The 21,603-nt window shown below is 35.1% G+C and overlaps 1 protein-coding gene across 4 annotated transcripts in view; it reads right to left on the bottom strand.

Annotated features, from left to right (window-relative positions):
- mpv17 (mitochondrial inner membrane protein MPV17) overlaps positions 1 to 21,603 on the bottom strand; it is a 309,255-nt gene that overhangs the window by 27,334 nt on the left and 260,318 nt on the right. The window contains exon 6 of one of the 4 annotated variants that reach the window (XM_051925497.1): positions 16,730 to 16,805. The exons of the other annotated variants lie outside the window; for them this stretch is intronic. Coding sequence (XP_051781457.1) covers positions 16,746 to 16,805 — 60 coding nt within the window. The 3' untranslated portion in view covers positions 16,730 to 16,745. Of the gene's footprint in view, positions 1 to 16,729; positions 16,806 to 21,603 lie in introns of those variants that run through there. 4 annotated transcript variants of the gene reach the window in all.

Below are 21,603 nucleotides of genomic sequence, written 5' to 3'. Positions count from 1 at the left end.
GTGCTCTTATATGATATCTTTTTTAAGTAGGGTATTTCTTGCAAGAATTTCATGTTCCACGTCCCCGCGAGACGGCCCTGGGACAATCTCTTGGCACCAAGTCTCATGTTTACAGTCCCCGCGAGACGCTCCGTAGCAAGTCTCTTTTGTCTCACAGGTCTTTTAAATGTCTTCAGAGAAGATCACGTTTTGTCGCCTTGCTTTTGCTTTCCAGGATTTTTTTTTTATAATAGAGAGATATTAATATTTAAGCATGCAGAACAATAACAGTCTACAGTATGTAACTATATGTACTACAGCCAGCAGAGGGGAGTATGTTGTCCAGAGTCCTGCGTCAGGGCAGAAGATAGAAAAGTATATAATGCCTCGCCAGAGGCGAGATCGCAGGAAATCCAACAATTTGATTGGCTGTTTTCAATCTTACAACAATGTGAGTAGAAGATATCTCTGAAGGAGCAATTGCAAGTTGCCTTGAACTGTTTGCCAGAAGGGAGGAGTGAGAAATGTGCAGGGTGGCAGAGGTCTTTAATTATATTTGGGTAGTGACTCTGGATTAATAAACTTGTGAATATAACTGGACTGGCCAAAATAAGGCTCCTGCATCAGGCTACTGGGCTTAGTTTCTATTAATGGGAGTAGGAGCTCACGGTAGAACCCCTGATTCTCCATATTAAGAGGAGACAGTTTGAGTAGAGGTGTTACTAAGATGACATCCTCGTGTGGGCTTCTGGATATGTAGGGAGGCAACCTAAATGGCAAAATAAATTAAAGCTATACTTTTGCAGATTTTTTCATTATGAGGGAAAGTTACCCTTTTTGTTGGGCACTGTCCACCCCTTGGCCACCCTCAGCCATGCAGTTTGAATTATTCCCAATCATTGTGGAAGTGTACAAGGTGCAGTCCATTAGGAGAAGATTACTGGAAAGACCCAGGATGCACTAGAGAGAGGATCTGGGAACTCTTCAAGGGTTTTGGAAGAAGAAGCTGAAAAGAAGATGTCCTAGTGTTTCCACTTCAGCTTGTTGCTACAGTAAACATCACTACTCTACAAGGAATGAAAGTGAAGTGCAGATTATGCAGTTTGATCATATTTTGTATAGACAAAGACATCAGCTGTAAACAAGCGCCATTGGTTAAGAATATCCCAGTTTCTTTTACACTTAACCTTCATAAAATACTTAGCTTTTCTTATACATTTTCTGAACCAGCTTTATCCATTTCATGGTGATGAGAACCTGGTCCCTATCCTGGTAGCATCAGATGTAAGGCAAAAAAAAAAAAAAAAACAGCACAGGATGCCAGTCAACTGTAGGGCACAGTTATGTTCACACTTCGACTTTCTCAAAGAAGGCCAAGTTTATAGCTGTCAGTTAAATATAATAAGTTTAAGAGAGTGATACTGTATAGTTCGGTGCCTTTTGTTTCTCTGCATTTCTTAAGATGTGAAGGCGGATTTAAATGCACACTTTCTCCGTTAACTACATTGGGGGGGTGTGCCACAGTCTACTACAGCAGTATAAGCAATCAGCAATGAATGGGATGCCAGTCCACCTCAGAACACACTCCTGCACAAACCCATATTTATTGTACCCATGACAGTAGTACTGTACACTGCGTACTCTACATGTGACACCTTACACTACCACTATGACAATTTTTGCCAATAAAAGGTGTCATTTTGCTTAACATCTCACCACTGGACCAATTTAAAGTCACCAATTAACTCAACATTTGCATATTTTGGATGAAGAATATAAAAAATGAACTTGCTCAGGTATATTGTAGAAAAAAACACCTAAAAGTTTGAGAAAATGATATACATACAGAATTTACCTGTACTTTTTATATATAGCTAACAAGGAAACTAGCAAAATTTTGGACTTAAGTCACATTTTATGGCCAATGCTAAAATGCTAAGTCTGGTGTAAATAAAACCATAATCAGTCTCAACAACTGTCACCAGCTGTACATTCAAGAACTGACAAAGGATGAGTGTTGCCTCTAATCTAGGGGCTCTAAACATCCACAACACAAAGTCCTGACAGGACCCTAATATACTGTAACTATGTAGAGTAGGAAAATGAAGAAATGCAATACATCACATTTATTTTAACAAGAAGACTTGTTAAATAAAATGTCGGTGTGGTCACCTAGTTAATATGCAGTTCAGTTCTGAAAGCTGTCAGGCTCTCAGCTATGGCTGAAGCATCTTCCATGCATTTTTGCCATTTGCCTGATTGCTTAGGTATGCTACAAGTTCCTGATGTACCAGATTTGCAGTAATAAATTTTCACTGTTGCTTTTCTTCCTGACAATTTCTTCTTTTATCTAAGAAACCACTAAGTGACATGCCCATTACGTCTCATAATATATCAGTGCTCTCAATGATTAAAAAAGAAGAATGAACATCTAAAATAAAACAATGTAAAAGCTGGGAATGGTCAAATGAGACCATTATTCTGTGCCTAACTGGACTAAACAACATGAACACATCAAATTAAATATAACAAATAAGAGCTTATAATTGAAGGAGTTAAATTTACTTAGTAAGAAATTTATTTCACTGCAGAACACAAGGTAGAGGTATCACACCATCACACAGCACTTTCTAACACACTAGGGCTCAATTCAAGTAGCACATCTTAGGGTTTTGAGTAAGAGACTATAAGATTAGAGAACAAACTCACACAAAGATACAATGAACATGCAAATACCTCTCACTGTGGCAATTCAAGTAGGTACAGATTAAAAGCAAATGAAACAACATTAAAATACACCATTTGATTAAGGTTTATATAACTCATGTGCTACACAAAAGCTAAAATAAGAAATGTGTTACATGAGCCAACTATGTACTTCATACCTGGGCTATTGCAAGTTACAGTTGTATACACACATTTACTCCAACTATAGCAATATGCAGGCATGTAGCATGCAGAAAAAAAACTACACAAGCATGAGGAGAATTTACCAAATGCACACAACTAGCCAAGAAGGGAACTCAGATCCCTGTATTTGTCAGGCAGAAGTGCTAAGTATTGAGCTACTGTAATATAAACATCATTTACAATTTATTTAAAATATGTCACCAGATAATGTGAGACTGTGCTGGAAACCGAATCTTAAAATTAAACTTACAGATAATGAATTGAAATCAGCCAGAATACATAACCTTCCACAAACTGTAGCATGGATTAATTTAGTTTAGAACTGTTTATTGCTCTCACCGCTTCCAACCTAGACAGTCAAAAATCTATCTGGGATTAGAGTCTACCTGTAAGAAAGATGTCAACAAGGTGCCTGCTCCCTATTTTCTCAGTTACTCTATGGCTTCAACCTTCTCAGATAATAATTTTTACTGTCGTCTAGTAGCTGAATGTGAGACAATAGTGGATGAAATGCAACAGCCTGATGAACACAATTAATGTGACAACCTTCATAGTGCTGTTTTACTGACACATTCTGATCAACTGGCACAATCCTAGCCTACCTTTCACAATACAAAAATGATGTTTAAGTAGTATAGAACATTACTGAAGAAAATGAAATATACGGAAACCCTTAATTATTGCCATTCATATGTGGCACTCTTCTTAAATTGATCAAATCAGTAGCTTACCTATTTTAATTGCTGCCATCATCTTTTCTTTGCTTCTTTTTTTGTTTAATATTTATTTTGATCTTCTTTGCACTTCCTTTTGACTACATATAGCATAGTATATGTAATGTATAGACTTTATTCATGGTCATTTAGGGGCATTACGTACCTTTTAGAAAAAATATCTAACATGTTATTTCAAATTGTTTATTAACTTATAATGCTGGAATTGTACTGAATTTCAAACCACTAGGATTGGTTCCTGCCTTGTGCCCTGTGTTGGCTGGGATTGGCTCCAGCAGACCCCCGTGACCCTGTGTTTGGATTCAGCGGGTTGGAAAATGGATGGATGGATGGAACAATATGAAGGTGACACTGAGGAAGTATTTGATAGACAGGAATTCAGTGAGTCAGAAGAAGGACAATAATTTGCCTATGGTCCACATCAAGGTCTCCAGGACATATATAACCCCTTAAAACAACAATATGGCATCTCAGTTATAGATGATCACTGAAGACTTTTCTGACCCAGGTACTGTTCAATCTTCCCTGCTTGACAAAAAATGGGTTTTTTCTTTTTGCAACATAACTCTTTTCAAAACTCTATTGTCATTTTTCTGTACTGTATATGCAGTATATATATTACTCAGAATGATATAGTTGCATTGTATTGCCCATTACAGCAGATATTAAAGTATTGTATATAAACTCCAAACACTCAGTTGATCAGTTTTGCTCCTACTCTGTACCATGCCACTGAGCTGCAAAATAACCTTTCCAAATATGAAACTGGGAAACCACACATAAAAAAATACTCACTTTACTGTGAAAGAATTTCTACTGTTTACCTTAGAAGTGTATATATTGTGTTTTAGTTTACTATGTGGAACTGGAAATGGATGAATGGATGGACTTGATTTTTCACACATTCACTTTGTTTAAAATGGTTTTATGCTATAAGTAGAATATGCATTTTTATTTTGTAAAGGGTTTGGTGTGTTCCTGCATCAAGTAGTACATACAGTGAGCTATTTTTTTCAACTCATCCATTCCCTTTTCAAAACATTTCTCATATCCAGGGTAATAGAAGAATCAGGGCATAGGATGATAGATCTTGACCATTATTAGAAGGGTGCACTGGACTCGGAAAGAACTGCACTCCACTAAAGAAATGTAAATTAACACAGAAAGGAGACTGTAGCTCTAATAGATGTGTATAAAGCAATAATTCTTATAAAAGTATACTCTTAATATGTTGTAAATCTACACTCAAATAAACTCTATTTATATTCAATGCGTATTGTTAATAATGGTACCTACTTTTAATCACAAAATACAACATTAACAGATTACAGAATGTTCGAAATGTACTGTAGTCATTAGAATTCTATCTTGGAGCAAATGCACTTTAGCTAGCTCAATTATGCTGGCTTCCTGCCAAAAACAGAATTGTGTATAAACCTCTGCTATTAACTTAAAAGCTGTCAAAACCATAAGACAACCGAGCTCTTCTGACGCCAGTGTTCTTTTTGTCCCAAAGCTTCACTACATGACCCTAGAGGCTCACTGATTTCATTGCATCTACTCTCTTAGCTACTTTGGTAGGTCTGGTTGCTCCACTTCATTGATCATGATATTTAAATTGAGGCTGAAGGTCCTCTCTTTAATGTGTAGTTTACATGCATGTTTTGCTAAAAACTCTCTGCCTCTCAAGTGATTTACTATATTCTTATTAAATTTACTCTTTTACTTTCATTCTTGGTTCAAATACTTTACAAATCATAGAAGACTGAACTTTATTCTTTATTTGAGGTGATCTTGTTTTTCAGGTTTCTTGTATTATAGGCCTTTTAAAAATTGTATTCAAGAGTTTCAGTCCAATACTACATTTGTAGTTATATTTGTTTTGAAACATTCCTTGTGAAATATTCTGCTAAGCTGTATATATACCAAATTGATCTCATAATTGATACACTGTAGAAACGATAACTTAGATCTTCAAAATTGTTGACAAAATGCTTATATATGAGTTATATCACCAAGACCAGTATCAACATAAATAAAGAGTAACTTTTTCCAACACAGTCTTCTTTGATTTTTTAATTCCTTTATTATCATTGTCTTTTTGTAGTATTATTATTAATAATAACAATAATAATAATTCATTTTATTTATATGGTGCCCTTCCCATGCTCGAAGCACTCAGTGAGGATAAATCCTTGTAAATTAACAAGCGGGCCATCTTAGGAGTTTTATCCATACATTTTGAGTTCAAGTGTATTGAGTGTCATTTCACCCTACTTTCTCCTGAACAAACTAGCTCACAGTTGGTCAAGTTGACCTGGGATAATTCCCAAATTTGGCATTTGTGTAATAAGTCAGGCTCTTCTTTTTGATCACCTCTTATAAATATTTTTAATTATTTTTTAAAAATAAAAGTCTAGTAAAATCAATTTGCCATCAAGGAAGTAAAAAGAGTAATTGAATGTATTACAACATTTGGCATGTAATTTGTTGCTGGTAGGTTATGAAAAATGTGTCCTGAAAATTTTTAGGTAAGGAATAAGGGAGTTACACTCACTAACCATGGCGCTAGAGGGTTTCAATGTGCTTCATGTTGATTAGATAGATAGATAGATAGATAGATAGATACTTTATTAGTGCATGAAAGTAAGAATTTCACTGTACTCTCTTCATGAGACAATAATGAGCCTATAAAATTATTGAAAACCATAGGGAGTGATAAGAAATCTACAGTTGTCATACTGTACAGAAAAGCCTGCTAAATAAATTAAACATACACATTACGAAGCATCCATATAGATACAGATATAGACATGCTTTGATTCTGCATCCAATTTTGGCACCAACCTCAATTTAGTTCCCATAATTTTTCCAGTACAAACTGCTTCACTTTTTGTAGAAGAGTCACCACATTTTGACTTCCTATTTTATAAAAATGCCTCATACATTTTTACTGGTCCATAGAATCATGGTTCAAAATGTTTGAATATGTTTTTTGTGTGTAGTTCAAAATTGACTTTATTGAAATTCAGTGCATATAGCCTTTCCTTACCATCTATTAAATAATGGTGAAGGAGAGCTCACTTGTTAAGGCATTACCAGGAGAATCACAAGGTGGTGCTGGAACATTTAAATGCAAATTTAAATGTTCCTGCAAATGGTACTGTGGGAATGCAGTGGCCACTGCTATACTGGTTACCCTTAAAAGACAATAGACAGAAGCAACAGTATAGGGAATTAAAACACAGTCTGGGTCAAAATATGAAAAACTAACCAAAGCATTACAGGGCAGGTCATCTAGCAGGTGCCACTGACAGAACATGGTCTTGCATAGTCGAGCAAGCTAGAGGATCAAGGGCTAATTACCCATTTGAGATTGAGAAAATAACCAGTAAGAATCATTGCACTGTCCCTGTCTTAGAGGAGTGGAAGTGGGTTTCTCCTTTTAAGGAAATGGCTACATGGGAGACTTGCCTTTTAAGTTGCACCTGATATCAGAGGCTGCAAGACAGAGTTTAAACCTGTAATTCAAGTCCTAACCTTAACCCTGTCTCTGCTGACACACTCATGGATTTACTCATATGAAGTCATGCTGGGACAATAACTTAACTTACATGAGGTTAGGACAAGGGAGATAAAACAAAGTACAAAAAAGTAAAACACTGACATATCAAGAATGTCTTTTTTTTTTACTACAGAAACTGAAGAACAACAACGTTTTCCAAGATTTAATTAGCATATAGGCCACATTACAATAAATGAAACATACAGTAGTTTAGTCAGAAATAAAATCAGTACAACATTCCCTCGTCAATGTTTAAAATTAAATGAAGTCATACTTGACACTTATTATTCCATTTTGAAGAACCATGTGAACATAGCACTCAATATGAGGTAGTTCCTCATGCATGTCTAAATATCAAAAAAGTTCATCAGAGGCCCAGCAAGCTTATTTTAGGACAGCAATAATGAATATTTACCAAATTGTGAAGTAGCTTTGGACCATTCTTTGTAAAGAAAACTAGATTTCATTTTGTTTAATATAGTTACGCCTCACATTCTGCTAACCATTTCATTATTTTCATGGTATGCTACAGTATCTTGATCCACGACTCACCATAATTTAATCACAGAGGTCCACAGAGAGTTCCTTGGACTTTGTGGATTAGTTTTTGGCCTGACATGCAGAGTGAATTGTGGGACCTTATATACACAGGTGTGTGCCTTTCTAAATGATATCCAATAAATTCAATTTGTCACATGTGGACTCCAATCAAGTTCTGGACACATGTCAATGATAATTAAAACAGGATGCACCTGACCACAATCTGGAGAGCTACAGTAAAGGGTCTGAATATGTACAGTAACTAAATGAGAAATTTCAGTTTTGATTTTTAATAAATTAGCAAATGTTTCTGAAAATATGTCTTCACTTTGTCATTATGGGATATTGAATACAGATTGATGGTCTAAAATGACAAATTTCTCCATTTAAGATTAAATTTATGACACAATAAAAAGTGTGCAGAACATGAAGGGGTGAGAACACTTTCTGAGTCCACTGTATGTGTTTGCACTTTCCAGTTTAAAATGGTTTTCATTCTAAGTTTTTTTCATTATATATTATAGCTGGCTTTATTATTATTTCTTTAATCAAAATAAATATTATTTAGAGTAAATATTGAATTAAAGTAAAATAAATGCATTTCTTTAATCTGACCTTAGTTACTTTGTGAACACTGTTTAGTTACATTAAAGAATTTGGGTTAAAAGATAGACTGCTGGATCTTACTTATGGCTTTGCACAATGTCATAATAGATGGAGAACATGGTGATTCTGTGGATTTTCAGAGTCATTTCAGTTCACTGTAGAGACAAATATGTCATTGTTAGTGAACTGTGAGTGATGAGTGATCCGACCAGTGACCTGACTGACTATGATGTGGTGCAATGAAAATCACAAAAAAAGTGTAACATGCATATGACAATTTTGAAATAGGGCTTGGTCAATGACAATTGCATGATTGCAAGTTTAAACTTGTCATATTAGTGCAAAGTACCAAAACCATTCATTCCGCAAAGTTGGCAACTAATAGGACATAAATGTCATTCAGAATGACAATTGGTAGTCACCCATCTCCAGACTCTATGACATGTCTGAGTTGCCCTCTGTTAAAGGCTACCTGCAAGCATATTCAAGTTAAAATGGATCTTCTCACCAGATCATGCTTTCCAAAATGGGATCAAAGGTGTACTCGACCTTTCAAAACATTAATTTGTTTAACTTTATAAGACACAAAACCACAGCAGCTACTTCTGCCTCTGTGGTATTAAACACCCATTGGTCATATAGCAACCAGAATTGACAGGTATTCGTTGTGACAGCTTTTGATTAATGCTCCTTCAAAAAATCCATCTTTGTTTTATGAATGAGATGCCACCACATCTCTGTTCAGATGATTAATCAGCATGCCAGATCTGCAAAAAACATTCTTTTAACATGTTTCCAAGTATAGCAGCCTAATCTAAAGAAATCCACACATTTTCACACTTGCATTGTGTTGCATGCATAATATAAGAATGAATATTCATTTATCTGTATTTACATTATGTTAATTCACAATGTTCAAAATATTTATTACAGTATTAACTAATGCATAGAATAACTTCATTTATAACTTGAGTTATAACATATATCTGATACCATGCCAAACTAAGGAACACCTTTCCTTGGTTCAATTAAAATGTTCTAATGTCATACATGTTTGTAGTATTTTATAGTATGTTTGTAAGTCTTTTTAGTGTCCAGTAATTATGCAGTTAGAAATAGTATACTCATATATTGTTGAAATTCCCAATTAAGTAATGGAAACAAGCAACAGGCCATGAAGATCTTACACAAAAAGTAAAGTTAAATCCATGCCCTTTATTCATTTAGTGTACACAGCAAAAAAAGGCTATGCTGTGTCCATTAGTGTGCATGTTTTAGCATGTTGTAGCATACGTGATTACACAAAATCAAAGTACAAGACTAAAACTCGATTTTCAATACCTGGAGTAAAAATTATTTCTCTTCTGATTCAGTTGCTCTTAACAATATATACTTGAAATAAAAGTTTTGTGCTTGAAATACATATTGTAGGTACATGGTGGGTACAATATTTTTGAATACAATATTATTCACCTTATTACAATGCTTAGAGCCCAATATGTGAGAATCAATAACAAAGTTTTATGGAGAATAATATGCTGAATTGATTTGAAATGACCACTACTAAAGCTGCTTTCAGACTAAGCAGCACCGAGTGTGTGTTGCTCTCTTGCTGTTTAGATCACCCACACCATAGGCACATCATGGCCCCACAACTCTTTTTGGTGATATATTTGTTTTAAGTCAAAAAACACAAAATTAATAATAAAGAAAGTAGTAACTTTCAGTATAAGTTATATAAATACAATAAGAAAGACAACAGCAGCATAAGAATAAAATACTAGACCTCAAACAGTGTTTTCTCCAAAACTGACAAATATAATCATTTATAACCCCCAACCCCAAGGGTCCTGTGTGAAATAAATCATATGGTGAGGGTGTGAGTTTTGATTAAGAAGAGGGGAGGACAGGAGCAAAGGATATGTAAGAATGTTGCAAGCTCTTTAGGAATGCACAAGTAGCAGTATGGCATAGCACCTTTGAGGTGTTTGATATATGTGAACCAAATGGAATTGAACAAACTGGGGTCTAGGTTTTTAGGTACAAAGGTTAATACTTTTTAAAATGATGCCCCAAATAATAAACAGAACAAAATAAGGAGAGATCATAACTCCAGGTGTAATGGTAAGAAAGTGATTTACAAACTAAAGAATACATGGCAGAAACCACTTTTGCAAAGCGAGCAAGGGGGGGTGGGGTGGGGGGTGTTGGGGGGGGGGGGGGGTGAGAACTGAGATAAGAATATGGTAATCCTCACAAAGATAATGAAACTTCCAAAGTAGCAGCTCACCAGAAAAGAACTCTGATGTTCAAAAACCCTGTAGGTACCAGGAAGAAAAAGAACACATATTACCATTTATAGTCAAAAAATAATACTTAAAAATGGGGGTTGCTTGTGTAGTTTAGAAATGGGGCTCATATTTTTCTCTACTAATCACCATATATGATTTACATATAACAGGAATGGGGGCTCAGTATATTTTGGCTGGCTTAATTTTGAAGCTAGTAACCTTCTGTTAATTTATTTGGAGCAGCAATTGCCTTCTTAAGGGAAGTCTATGGAAGTGAGACATTGAAGGGCTGAAATAGTTTTTGGTGGGAAAAATATTGAATGCTTAATATTTCAACTATAGGTCAGCAAAAAATTACTAGTATTGCATCAAAAAGAACAGAGTATTTTAATGTTGGTCTTTGCCTCCTCGAAAAAAATGAGAAATTTCACATCAGAACCAATATGCATTAGGGGAATCATGGCACTCATAAGTTAATTTAGACAATTGCTAAGTCAGACTTGATTAATCTTTTTGCCATGTTTATACAACAGTAATTTAAGTTATATAATTTAGTAACAAGCAGGTTTCAACTCCAATATACTCGATTAGTATAGAAATAGGAATGATAAGAAGAAATGGTATTGTTTTCCATTTGAAGGAAAAGGTGCATATAGATATTCAAACAGAAAATAGATTTCAAATATCTGAAAAGACTGATGATTCATTTCCTAGGGTGGATGTAGGCATTTTTAATTTTTATGGGATTAAAATAGCAGGAGTTGTAAGCAATGGCCAAAGGTTCCAAAGATAGTGCCAACAGAAGAAGGTCATTCAAATTTCAGTTGTGATATAGAAGGCTGACACATTTTCATAACACTCATCCAATTATTGGGGAGCAGATAAGAAAAGTTAGCTACAGTACTTATGTCATAGTCTAGCAAGGTTAGCAGAATTTGCTACCATGCACCTTTAAACATATAGTTTCTAGTAATTTTATACTAGTATTTTAATGCAGAACACTCATTCCCTCAGAAACTGTATTCATTTTACAATAGGTATGCATGAATATGTCTTGTTTCAAGTCACTGAATTACATATTGTGGCAGACAGCCAGTGCTTGCCTGGCCAAGACGCTTCAGACTGGAAGGACTGGGTGAAAGAACATGCACAGGGTATTATTTCCCCTGGAGTGCTGGATGGCAGCCCCCCTGCAGTGCAATGGTGCCTTGGATTCCGACAGGACTCCATGGGAGTTGGAGTTCAGTACAGCCCTGTTGGGTTCTGTGTGTGCCGCCAGGAGGTGCTGCAGGGACTGCAAAGCTCTACTTTGTCGGGCTCCCGCCCCACCTAGAAGTGCTTCCGGACCACGCTAATGAGCCAATGGAACTACTCCTAAGTGCAGGACAAAAGGAGCCTGCTGCTACTGCTCAAGGAGCCAGAGTCAGGAGGCAGAGGATGAAGCTTGGAGGAGGACTGGAAGCGATCTAAGGAAGAAGAGAAAGACAAAAGAGAGAGAGAGACAGAAAAGAATGCAAAGAAAAGAAGTGTTGTGTGCTGCTTTTAATGTGCCTGTGCTTTATAACTATTCTGTGCAGGTGGGAAGGCAAAAAGAAGTGTTTCCCACAGCAGAATAAAATTTGCGTGTCTGCTTATGTCAGGTTTGGGGAGCTGGTCCCCCCCTGTGAGGCTACAATATATTTGTTGGCAATGATTCAGGTGTAGTTTTATTCTTTTCAGACACCGGGCAAATGCTGTTCTTTAAAATGTGTGTTTTACCACTAAAAGTAGTAACTTATTGTACTGAAGCCACTTCGTCTTCATGCATGATTCCTACATGCTCAAGCATCACTGCTATCATCCTGTGCCACACGAGGTTAGTTTTGAACTTTGTGCAGCAAAGATATCAAAGTGAAATACTGCAATACTTCTGACTACTTGGATGAAACATAAAGCTCAACTACTCTAGCTTCCACCACCACCTGCACCATTTCCTCAGATCTATTTTCCCTCTCGCAAAAAAGTGTAAGTGAACGTGACATAATTAGCTAATTGATAAAAAAAAAAATTGTAGCCAGCTATTTTTTAATTTATGTTCTTGATATCATTAGTTATTGCAGATCTACATAAACCCCTTTGTTTTTAAAAGTTGTCTACAGTACAATGCTTTTTCCATCCATCCATTATCCAACCCGCTATATCCTAACTACAGGGTCACGGGGGTCTGCTGGAGCCAATCCCAGCCAACACAGGGCGTAAGGCAGGAAACAAACCCCGGGCATGGCGCCAGCCCACCGCAGGGTGAACACACACACCAAACACATACTAGGGACAATTTTAGAATTGCCAATGCACCTAACCTACATGTCTTTGGACTGTGGGAGGAAACTACTATGCGTTATCCTGTATTTAAATAACTTCTGGTAGGGCTGAGGTTTATGGTTAAAAAATAAAACCTCAATTTATTTTACAAATTTATGAAAGATTCATGGTTTATTTAAATATTTTAACACAGAAATCACTTTTAACTTTTCTTGTGGAAAAAAAAGTTGTCCTCATTTTGCAAGCTGAAAATACAATTGTATTCTTCTGAGAAATACAAAACACAACTAGAGTAAAATGAAATATTTATTAAATTTACTGAATACTTAATACCAAGTATGGGTGACATGATGGCACAGTCTGCAACTTGTGTTTAGAAAGTAAGGAAATAATATCTAGAATACATGAAAAGATGCAAATGCCTGTGAAAAATAATAGCATACTTTACACTGGCACCAATATATTACATACCTACTTAGCACCTCTGACCAAACATGTTGAAGTACATGGTTGTAGGCTTCTTGTTTATTCACAAAATATTGTTTGATGTAACCCAAGAACCCCTTGTATTTCCACATCACAATTATTCTTCTAAATTTAAGGTTTGGAGATAGTGTCTATTCTTTAGTAACCTTTTCTGAAAAGCAAAATAATGTCATCTATTTCTATTGCTAATTGGAACACAAACCATGGTACCATTGATCTTCCTTTCCAGTTAGCATTGCATTGCTACTCCAGTCTTCTCCAGAACTTAAAAAATTTCTTGTCAATACTCACTCCTGCAGTTTTACCAATATGGTTTTCAGTAACAAATGCTGCAATGTAACTTGAGCAATTGAATGACTCCCACCATGAACGTGTTTCTTTCCCCTTTAGACAATTTCTAGTAAATGTTTCTCTACAGAAAAATAGTTTTGCAGAACATCTTTGATAAAAAGATCTTTCTCCATCTCCTCTGCAGGTTCACAGGAAAATGTTATTATTAGCACCAGAAGCACTTATTGACTGGTAGCATCATTTCTTTTTTTTATGTAATTTCTTTTTGAAAGTACCAATCTATAAATTACCTTCTAAATGTATTAAAAATAAATACATAGACCCTGTGTTTCACTAAAATGACAACCGTGACTTATCTTATTCTGCAAGCACATTAGAATGCAAGAGACAGTTTAGTACAAAGTGCCATAATAACATTACAGATTAATTTAATCTTTACTAGAATTGAAATTTCAAATACTCTGATATTACTAGGTATGGAACATCTAGACTATGAGCCAAATGTGAGCACGTGGCTTGTATGACTTCTGCCAAACTCCATCTCAGCAGAATGCAGAAAAGTTTATGTTGTACAGATTTGGAAAAAAAAAAATTAACCATGGCTATGCCAGAATCAGTCTTTAGTTGTCACCAGCTGCCCCTTTTCATCATCAGTCCTTCCATTTTGTATTACAGAGGAGCTACAGCAATAGACACCATAGAGAATTATATCTTAAACAAGATACTTTATACATGTATATGCACAGCCTGGGGTAATTAATTCACTGTTATCAATAAGCTCATCGCAGTGTTGTTGAGCACTTGGTTCTTTTTTATTTATACTTTGTAATGTTTTCAAAAATTTTCTTGAGCTAATACAGTATTTTAGAATTCTTGTAACTTGTTTGCTCTGCAACATTATGAAGGATATCCCTTTGCCTGATTAAGCACCAGCTAAAAAACAGATCAGCTCATTATTTCGAATAAAGTATGTAAATTTTGCATTATTTGTTTTAAAGTCATTAACTTTAAAACTGTCCTAGTTGTACCAGCATTGAAAAGTAATCCATACTTTAAATGAGACCTACAGACTTGTACACTATATTTCTGAAATAAGAATGGCTAGAATAATCATATTAATGATCCTTCCTTGACTTGGATAATAAACTCTGCTCGATTTAAAGTAATGTTTCTTCATACTCTCCTACACCATAGTTAAGCTCTGCTTTTCTGTACATTTTAGTGAAATTGACATTTTTTTGTTATGTGTTTTACTTTTGCTGCTTTAGTACTGCATCTCTATTCGGTACTCTTGTTCTTGTTCATAAGAATACTGAAACATGTCATCTGTTGCTGTGTGAAGTGAACAAGATATTCTTACATTTATTTTGTTGCCTTTCATAAATAAGTAAGAGTCATCCCCCCTTGCCGTTAATACAATTGCTGATTTTCTCTACTTTGAAGAAGGAACAGTAGTAACATCCCTTATTAGAAATCTGAATTTGCCCATACACAGCAGTCGACATACTCTGTTGATATTCCCATCTTGTTTAGTTCAATTCCCTGAACAGAGATTTTTCAGACCATGCTCATCTTGTTAATTACTTTTAACTAATGATCCTAGAGTGTCCTTGGTATGTCAGGGTACTGCATGGCAATCTACAAACTCATTTTCATGACTGCTGCCTCACATTAAAACTATACTGATTAGATTTTTTTAACTTCTGTCTAATTGCACAGACCAATAAATCTACTTTAACCTGTTTCTAGAACTATTGTGCACACTTGTGATAGTTACAGTATAATCTTTTCTGTTAGTTGAGTATTAATGAAGAAAGCACAATGTTTCAACTGTATATAAATGCTAATCATGTATTATTTATAGACTGCCTTTGTGTCATGAAGGAAAGGCACTCAGAAACCGAAGGATATAAGCCCCTTCCATTGGCTTCACAAGACAGGTTTCCTATCATGACGTGGGGTTGAACATTTGCTGTAAGCTAGGTTATGATGGCATCCTGGCATGTATAGTTCAGTTTTAGTTTGTATCACAATTCTTCATTAACATCATACACCCCATAATGCCAGGAGATGAACTAATATCCCCCTTTTGTATCTTGAATTACAGAATACTTGACAGACAGACCACAGCTTATGAGGCTATTTCTTACTATTGTGTGTTTGAATGGATTTCCTTATTTTCTAAATACAAGGAGCAGACTGCACCATCATGTTTCCTATACTTGGTATTAAGTATTCAGCAGCACATAAGACTATATGAAGATGTATTCTTGAAATCTTTTCTGCTAGTTATTTTGATAGGGAAGAAATGCAATTGTAGGTGGTGCCTGATGAGACAACAAGATACCATTCCTGTGTTGTAGTTAGGAGTCAACAACACTGGAAAAATGTGTGAGATCTCCAAAAGTGCTCCAAAATGGGGAAACTGGTTTTTAATGTACAAAACACAAAACATATCAAAAATGCAAGAGGAAGAAACCACAAAAACTCCAAGTTGTAGAGATAAACCAAAATGACAAATCTTTATAAATGAGGGGTTTAAATCATTAATTAGGAAAACTACAAAAAATGCTTAAACGAGGGGGAAAGGAGTTGCATTAAACGCAATTCACAAAGTCCCAAATTTCAATCCCTAATCATAAACCAGTAACCAAAGCAGAAAATAATCACTGAACAAGAAATTATTGAATAAAAAAACAATACTTAATATTTACTTTAAACAACTTCAATAACTGCAGCTGAATTCTTTTCTCAGTGGGACACCCCAGCAGTGGTGATGTTAGGGTGGCCCCACTTCCTGGAGTTCCATCTACAAAGGGCCCATACTGTTCGCCATTTAATGGTCAACATATTATTAATAAATAGTAAACAAAACTAAAAGAAATAACATGAAAAATAATTGAAAATTAACACAAAAATCAAAAAAACATAAAATACTCCTGCATCCTGGCTATAACACTACACCCTATTATGGTAGAAATTTTAGAGCCGTCTAGACTACCTGCTTCAATTTTCAGAGTGACAATTTGTCTGTCAGGAAGTTCAGGTAGTTTGAAAAGTGGATTCATATGGTGCCTTTAGTCTTGATGTATCAATATCAGTCTACAGTGATCAGAATCACAAACAGAATCACATTTATTGACCAAGTATGCACACATACAAGGCATTAACTCAGTTCAGGAAATACAGAAATATATGCACATTAACTATATCTAAGAATATTGTGCGGTATTGAGGGGTTTGGAGGTGCCCATACCGACCAAGGGCAGCTGAATTAACCATTTGTGAGCTTGATTGACTGTGTATGGGCTTTTTATATCTGCTTGTTTTCTGTAGTTTAGTCTATAGCAGCTGGCAGATGGGAGAAGTTCAAAAAGGTTATGGCCTGGATGTGAGAGGTCCGTTTCACTACTCTGGAATAGTACAGGTCCTGTAAGGTGAGAAGACTAGTGTCCATGATCTTTAAAGATGGATGAACTGAGAACAGATTCAGTGATTACTGTGAAGAACTTAATCAGCAACTCCTGTAGTTCATTGAACTCCCTCAGCTGTCGCAGGAAGTACATCCATTACTATACTTGAAAGAGTACATGTTAATGTGTGTGGCTGTGTGTATGAGATCATGCGGTCTAAAGAAGAAAAAAGTCAAGATACAATAATTCTTACAGGACAAAGAAAACCCACCATAAAGTTATGTACAAACTTTCTCTTGTTTGCTATATTATACATAAAAATGACAACTATAAATTGGCTCTATGTGAAAAAATGTTGGTGTGTACGTTAGTGCTGCACTCTGGTTGACACTAGTGCCTCATGTAGGAGAATATGCCTCCTTGTGCCCAAATAAGCCAGAATGGACACCAGCTCCCACAGGGATTAGAAAATGTATGGATGGTTGTTTTGGTGTTTATAGCAGATATTAAAAGCTCCCAATTAACAAAACATTTCTGAAGATATAATAGTCATAGAGGGTTGGAATTCCATAATTTGTAAGCTTAGACTGATTAGTAACACACCACAGTTAAAGGAATGTGCACCAAGAGAAATAAACATTAATCTGTCCCGACTTTAAGAAGTAAGTCATGTCTGTTGAAGTTAATGTAGTATCACATGTAAGGGCCAAATGAGCAAGTTGTAATTCTGGTGATGCAAAATACAGTACAGCTGCTTCCTGAACCTGCTGAGAGAATTTTTTTCAAACCAGAATGAAAGTATAAGTATAGTCTTCCAGCACTATGTAATTAAGTCAAAGAAGAGATAAGAAAACCATGTCTTTTTAATTTTCTTGAAGATTATGTCAAGTATTTATGTTACACCCTTCTTTATCATTAGTTTTCAGGAGTTTTGTAAATTTTAGCCAGTTTGTATTTATTGCTTCCATTTTCCTGAAACTATTGATATTGAACCTTTAAAGAAAAGAGCAAAAAAGCATAAAATATTAGGCTTTCACAGACTTTTATTTTTTATCATTTGTCTGAGAGAATATCAGTTTTCTTTTTTCTTTTAGTTTCACCAGGGATCCTGTTCCTAACTACAGTCTTAATTCATTTACAGCTATTACCAACACTGAACAGTGGGAAAACACTTTAATGATGCTGTATGGGCATTTTGAAATTTTTCTGTATTAGAACCTTTGGATAAAAGTTTAACCAACTATCAAAAAGTAAAAGTTGCTAAAGACGTTGTTGCAGCAAATAAAATATTCTAAAGAGTCGAGCTGCAGTATTAGTCTATACATAGATATTAAGCAGGCAGTAAATATTGGAATTTATTATCCAATCTGAAATTCTGAATTTGATTAAGTGGGCTTATGTGTTTTACGAGTGTTATACTTGATATTGGTCATCTGATTTACCTTGATGACACTTCTAGCTAGGAATAATTAATAAACTGATATTTAAGCAATATCCAAACCCAGATGAAAGCAGAAATGTGAGTTAAAATACCAACAGTTAGCAATTCTTAAAGGTGTTCTTGCCATGATAAAATCATCTGATATTATATCCCAGATAAATTTCAGAGTACTAGCCAAGAAATTGAATTTAGGAGCACCAGAAAATACAGTCTACATAAAAGACAGGTGACTAAGGAGGTACTGTATATGCTCTTAAACGAAGTGAAAGGTACAAAACAATTTAGGCCAGCACAACAGCATGATACAATCATCAAGAAGTGCTAAGAAGTGACACCATAAACAATGCCAGAATTATCATTAACATTTTTAGTATGACTGTAATTTGGTGTTGAGGAAAGACTAAAAAATATATGAAAAGCAGGCACCTTCAAGAAATAAAAAATGAAATTTGAAGAATCCAAGTAAATGAGAAATATGATCAATAAAGATGCCTTCTATCCTGCTTACTTTGGAAAATTTCTTTAGTCATGCAGGTGGACCACATTTTAGAAGTGGTGAAGTTTCATCATTTCTCAAGTACGGTATTACCTTTGGCTATACCAAAGTTTGATGAGATAGGCAATACATGCAGCATGACTATGTTTCGCTTATCACCTTTGCCATTTACACAGTGACTTTGATACAATCTTTAAAGGAGTTAAGAGACCTGTGGGCTAATAACAAATTTTGCTCATCTCAACTTAATTTGGTATATCTTTTGATATGGAGGGCCAGAAAAAATATTGCTTTTTGTAAGTTCAAGCTGTTGTTTACTATCACCATAACCAATTAATCAATACATACACTGTGTAAGAGCTGACAATATGGATACAAATTTCAAAGCATCATTTCCTGAGGCTGGCTCTTTATGCCACTTATACTATCATCAGCTGCACTACTCTCCATGCCATATCAATTCCAAATTAAAAAATTAACCAACTTTTTAAACAAGCATACTGGGCTGGCTTGTCTTAGGAATTCATTCTTCCTGCATTTCACAAATATATAAAAATATTAATTATCTGTGTCTACCAAAAGGGAGTATTTTCACTCCTTGATTGATAAGGTTTAAGTGCTGACAATTTGTAATTACCAGATTTATTCAGGAGTTATTTTTGCCTAGGAAAATGTGATATAAAGAAAGATACATGGATGTAATTGCTTAGGCATACCTTATTGTCACTATACAACTGTTTCAACACATGTATTAGATGCATTTATGTTTTTTTCCATGATTCATACTGTTTGATTTCCTAAACCTACCTGCCCATACTTTGATGTAATGGTATAATCTGCTTAACTGTAAAGGTAAGAACAGTTTGTGGCTAAGGTGTCTGGAACACTTTAAATGGCACAGGTTTTAATTATTTTCATCTGAATGGATCTCTTCAACAGTTGACAAGTTGGATCCTATGATTTGTTTTGCATCTTTGGAATGAAAGAAGTTAAAATATATCCTCCCATTTCCTTGGGTCTCTCTGAAAATATAGGCTCTTCTGTGCCTTCTTCATTAACTTTTCTAGAATTCATTAAATATTTTATATACTGGAATTATAACAAAATTGTCATGGAGTTCACAATTCTCACAAAGGATATTTTGCAGTAAACAAGACAGTACTCCTCCAAAATGCCCAAGATGCTGTATATGATCATTCTTATTACTGATCAAAATACTATTTTAAATAAATAATTTCTTAACAGGCCTCAAAAAACATTAACCAATGTAAGATGGCTAAAGCTCCCAAGCTGTGTTACACTCATGTCTTTCATGCATATGAATCAGTATATAGTCATAAGATACATTCATATTGCCTTCAAAATATTAAAAAGGGAAATTGTAGCATGCAACACTAAAAACCCTCTGTGGACTTATGCTGAACCAGAATAGCAGGCAGCAGTTCTGTGAACCATATTTGAAAGCTTAGACTTGTGTATTTTAAGGCCTTAGAGACATATTTCATTAAACTATTTAGGTGCATTCATTTTATGCTTATGCAACTAATCCGCAAAATAGTTGTACTAGTGCTACAGTACCCCCACATTTTATTTTTATTAGTGGCAGGCTATTTAAATCTACAACATAAGATGAATCATATTTAGGGACTACATTTCCAGCCCTACAGAGAAATTGTTTGTGAAAGCAAGTAATCCACTTTCTATTAAAAAAAAAGGGCCAAAAACCAAAGATAAACATGTTTAAGTACTTTTTCTTAGATATGGAAAAAGTTGGTCTTGGAAAAGATCTCAAAGTCTATATTATACCCTGCAAAGAGATTCCCTTTATCCAGGTGATTATTAGATAGTGTGAAGCCAGATGACAATCTACCATATCATAAAGACAGGGACAATAAGTTAACCTTGTCCCTAAAAACTCTTAACTGTGGCAGATTTTCAGTTTAAAAATATATTCAGTGAAAGCTTATTTAAATATTTTAAAATTTGTTGTTTCATCAGTCTGTTTAGTATTACACATTGCAACACATTTTCAGTTACAGAAAGTATAGCCAGTTGGTCAGCTGAGTAAGGACTGCTGCTGGCAAAGAAAGATCTTTTAAAAACTTTGTGGACAGACAAGTACGGCAAAGGAGAACTGCAAGCCCTGCAAAGGCAGTGGACTCCCTAGGTGCAAATTCTCTGCAAAATGGAGGAAGGAAGAGAGAGAAAGCAAGTATGGTCCTTAAGGACTAGCAATACAAAAGGTAAACTCCTAGATTCCAAGTAGTGACAGATTATAAACAGAGCCTTGATGACTTTGAGCTTTGGCCCTTTAAAGTTTGCTTAGGGCACAGGGGTGCATCACAACCAGGGGGAAATATATTTTTAAAACTGAAACGAATTTAAAGTATCTTCAAAGTTAAACAGACTAACTTTATAACAAGCTCTATATCAATATTAACACTCAGTACATATAAAACTACATTAATTTGTAACACAACTTTATAAACTGTTAATCTTTATATATAATCTTCATTTGGATCTTGATCTTTGTTTGTCCGCGAATTCACT

This window comes from Erpetoichthys calabaricus, chromosome 3, assembly GCF_900747795.2.
Source record: "Erpetoichthys calabaricus chromosome 3, fErpCal1.3, whole genome shotgun sequence".
NCBI classification, from domain to species: domain Eukaryota; kingdom Metazoa; phylum Chordata; class Cladistia; order Polypteriformes; family Polypteridae; genus Erpetoichthys; species Erpetoichthys calabaricus.
This window is presented reverse-complemented; position numbering and strand designations above follow the sequence as displayed.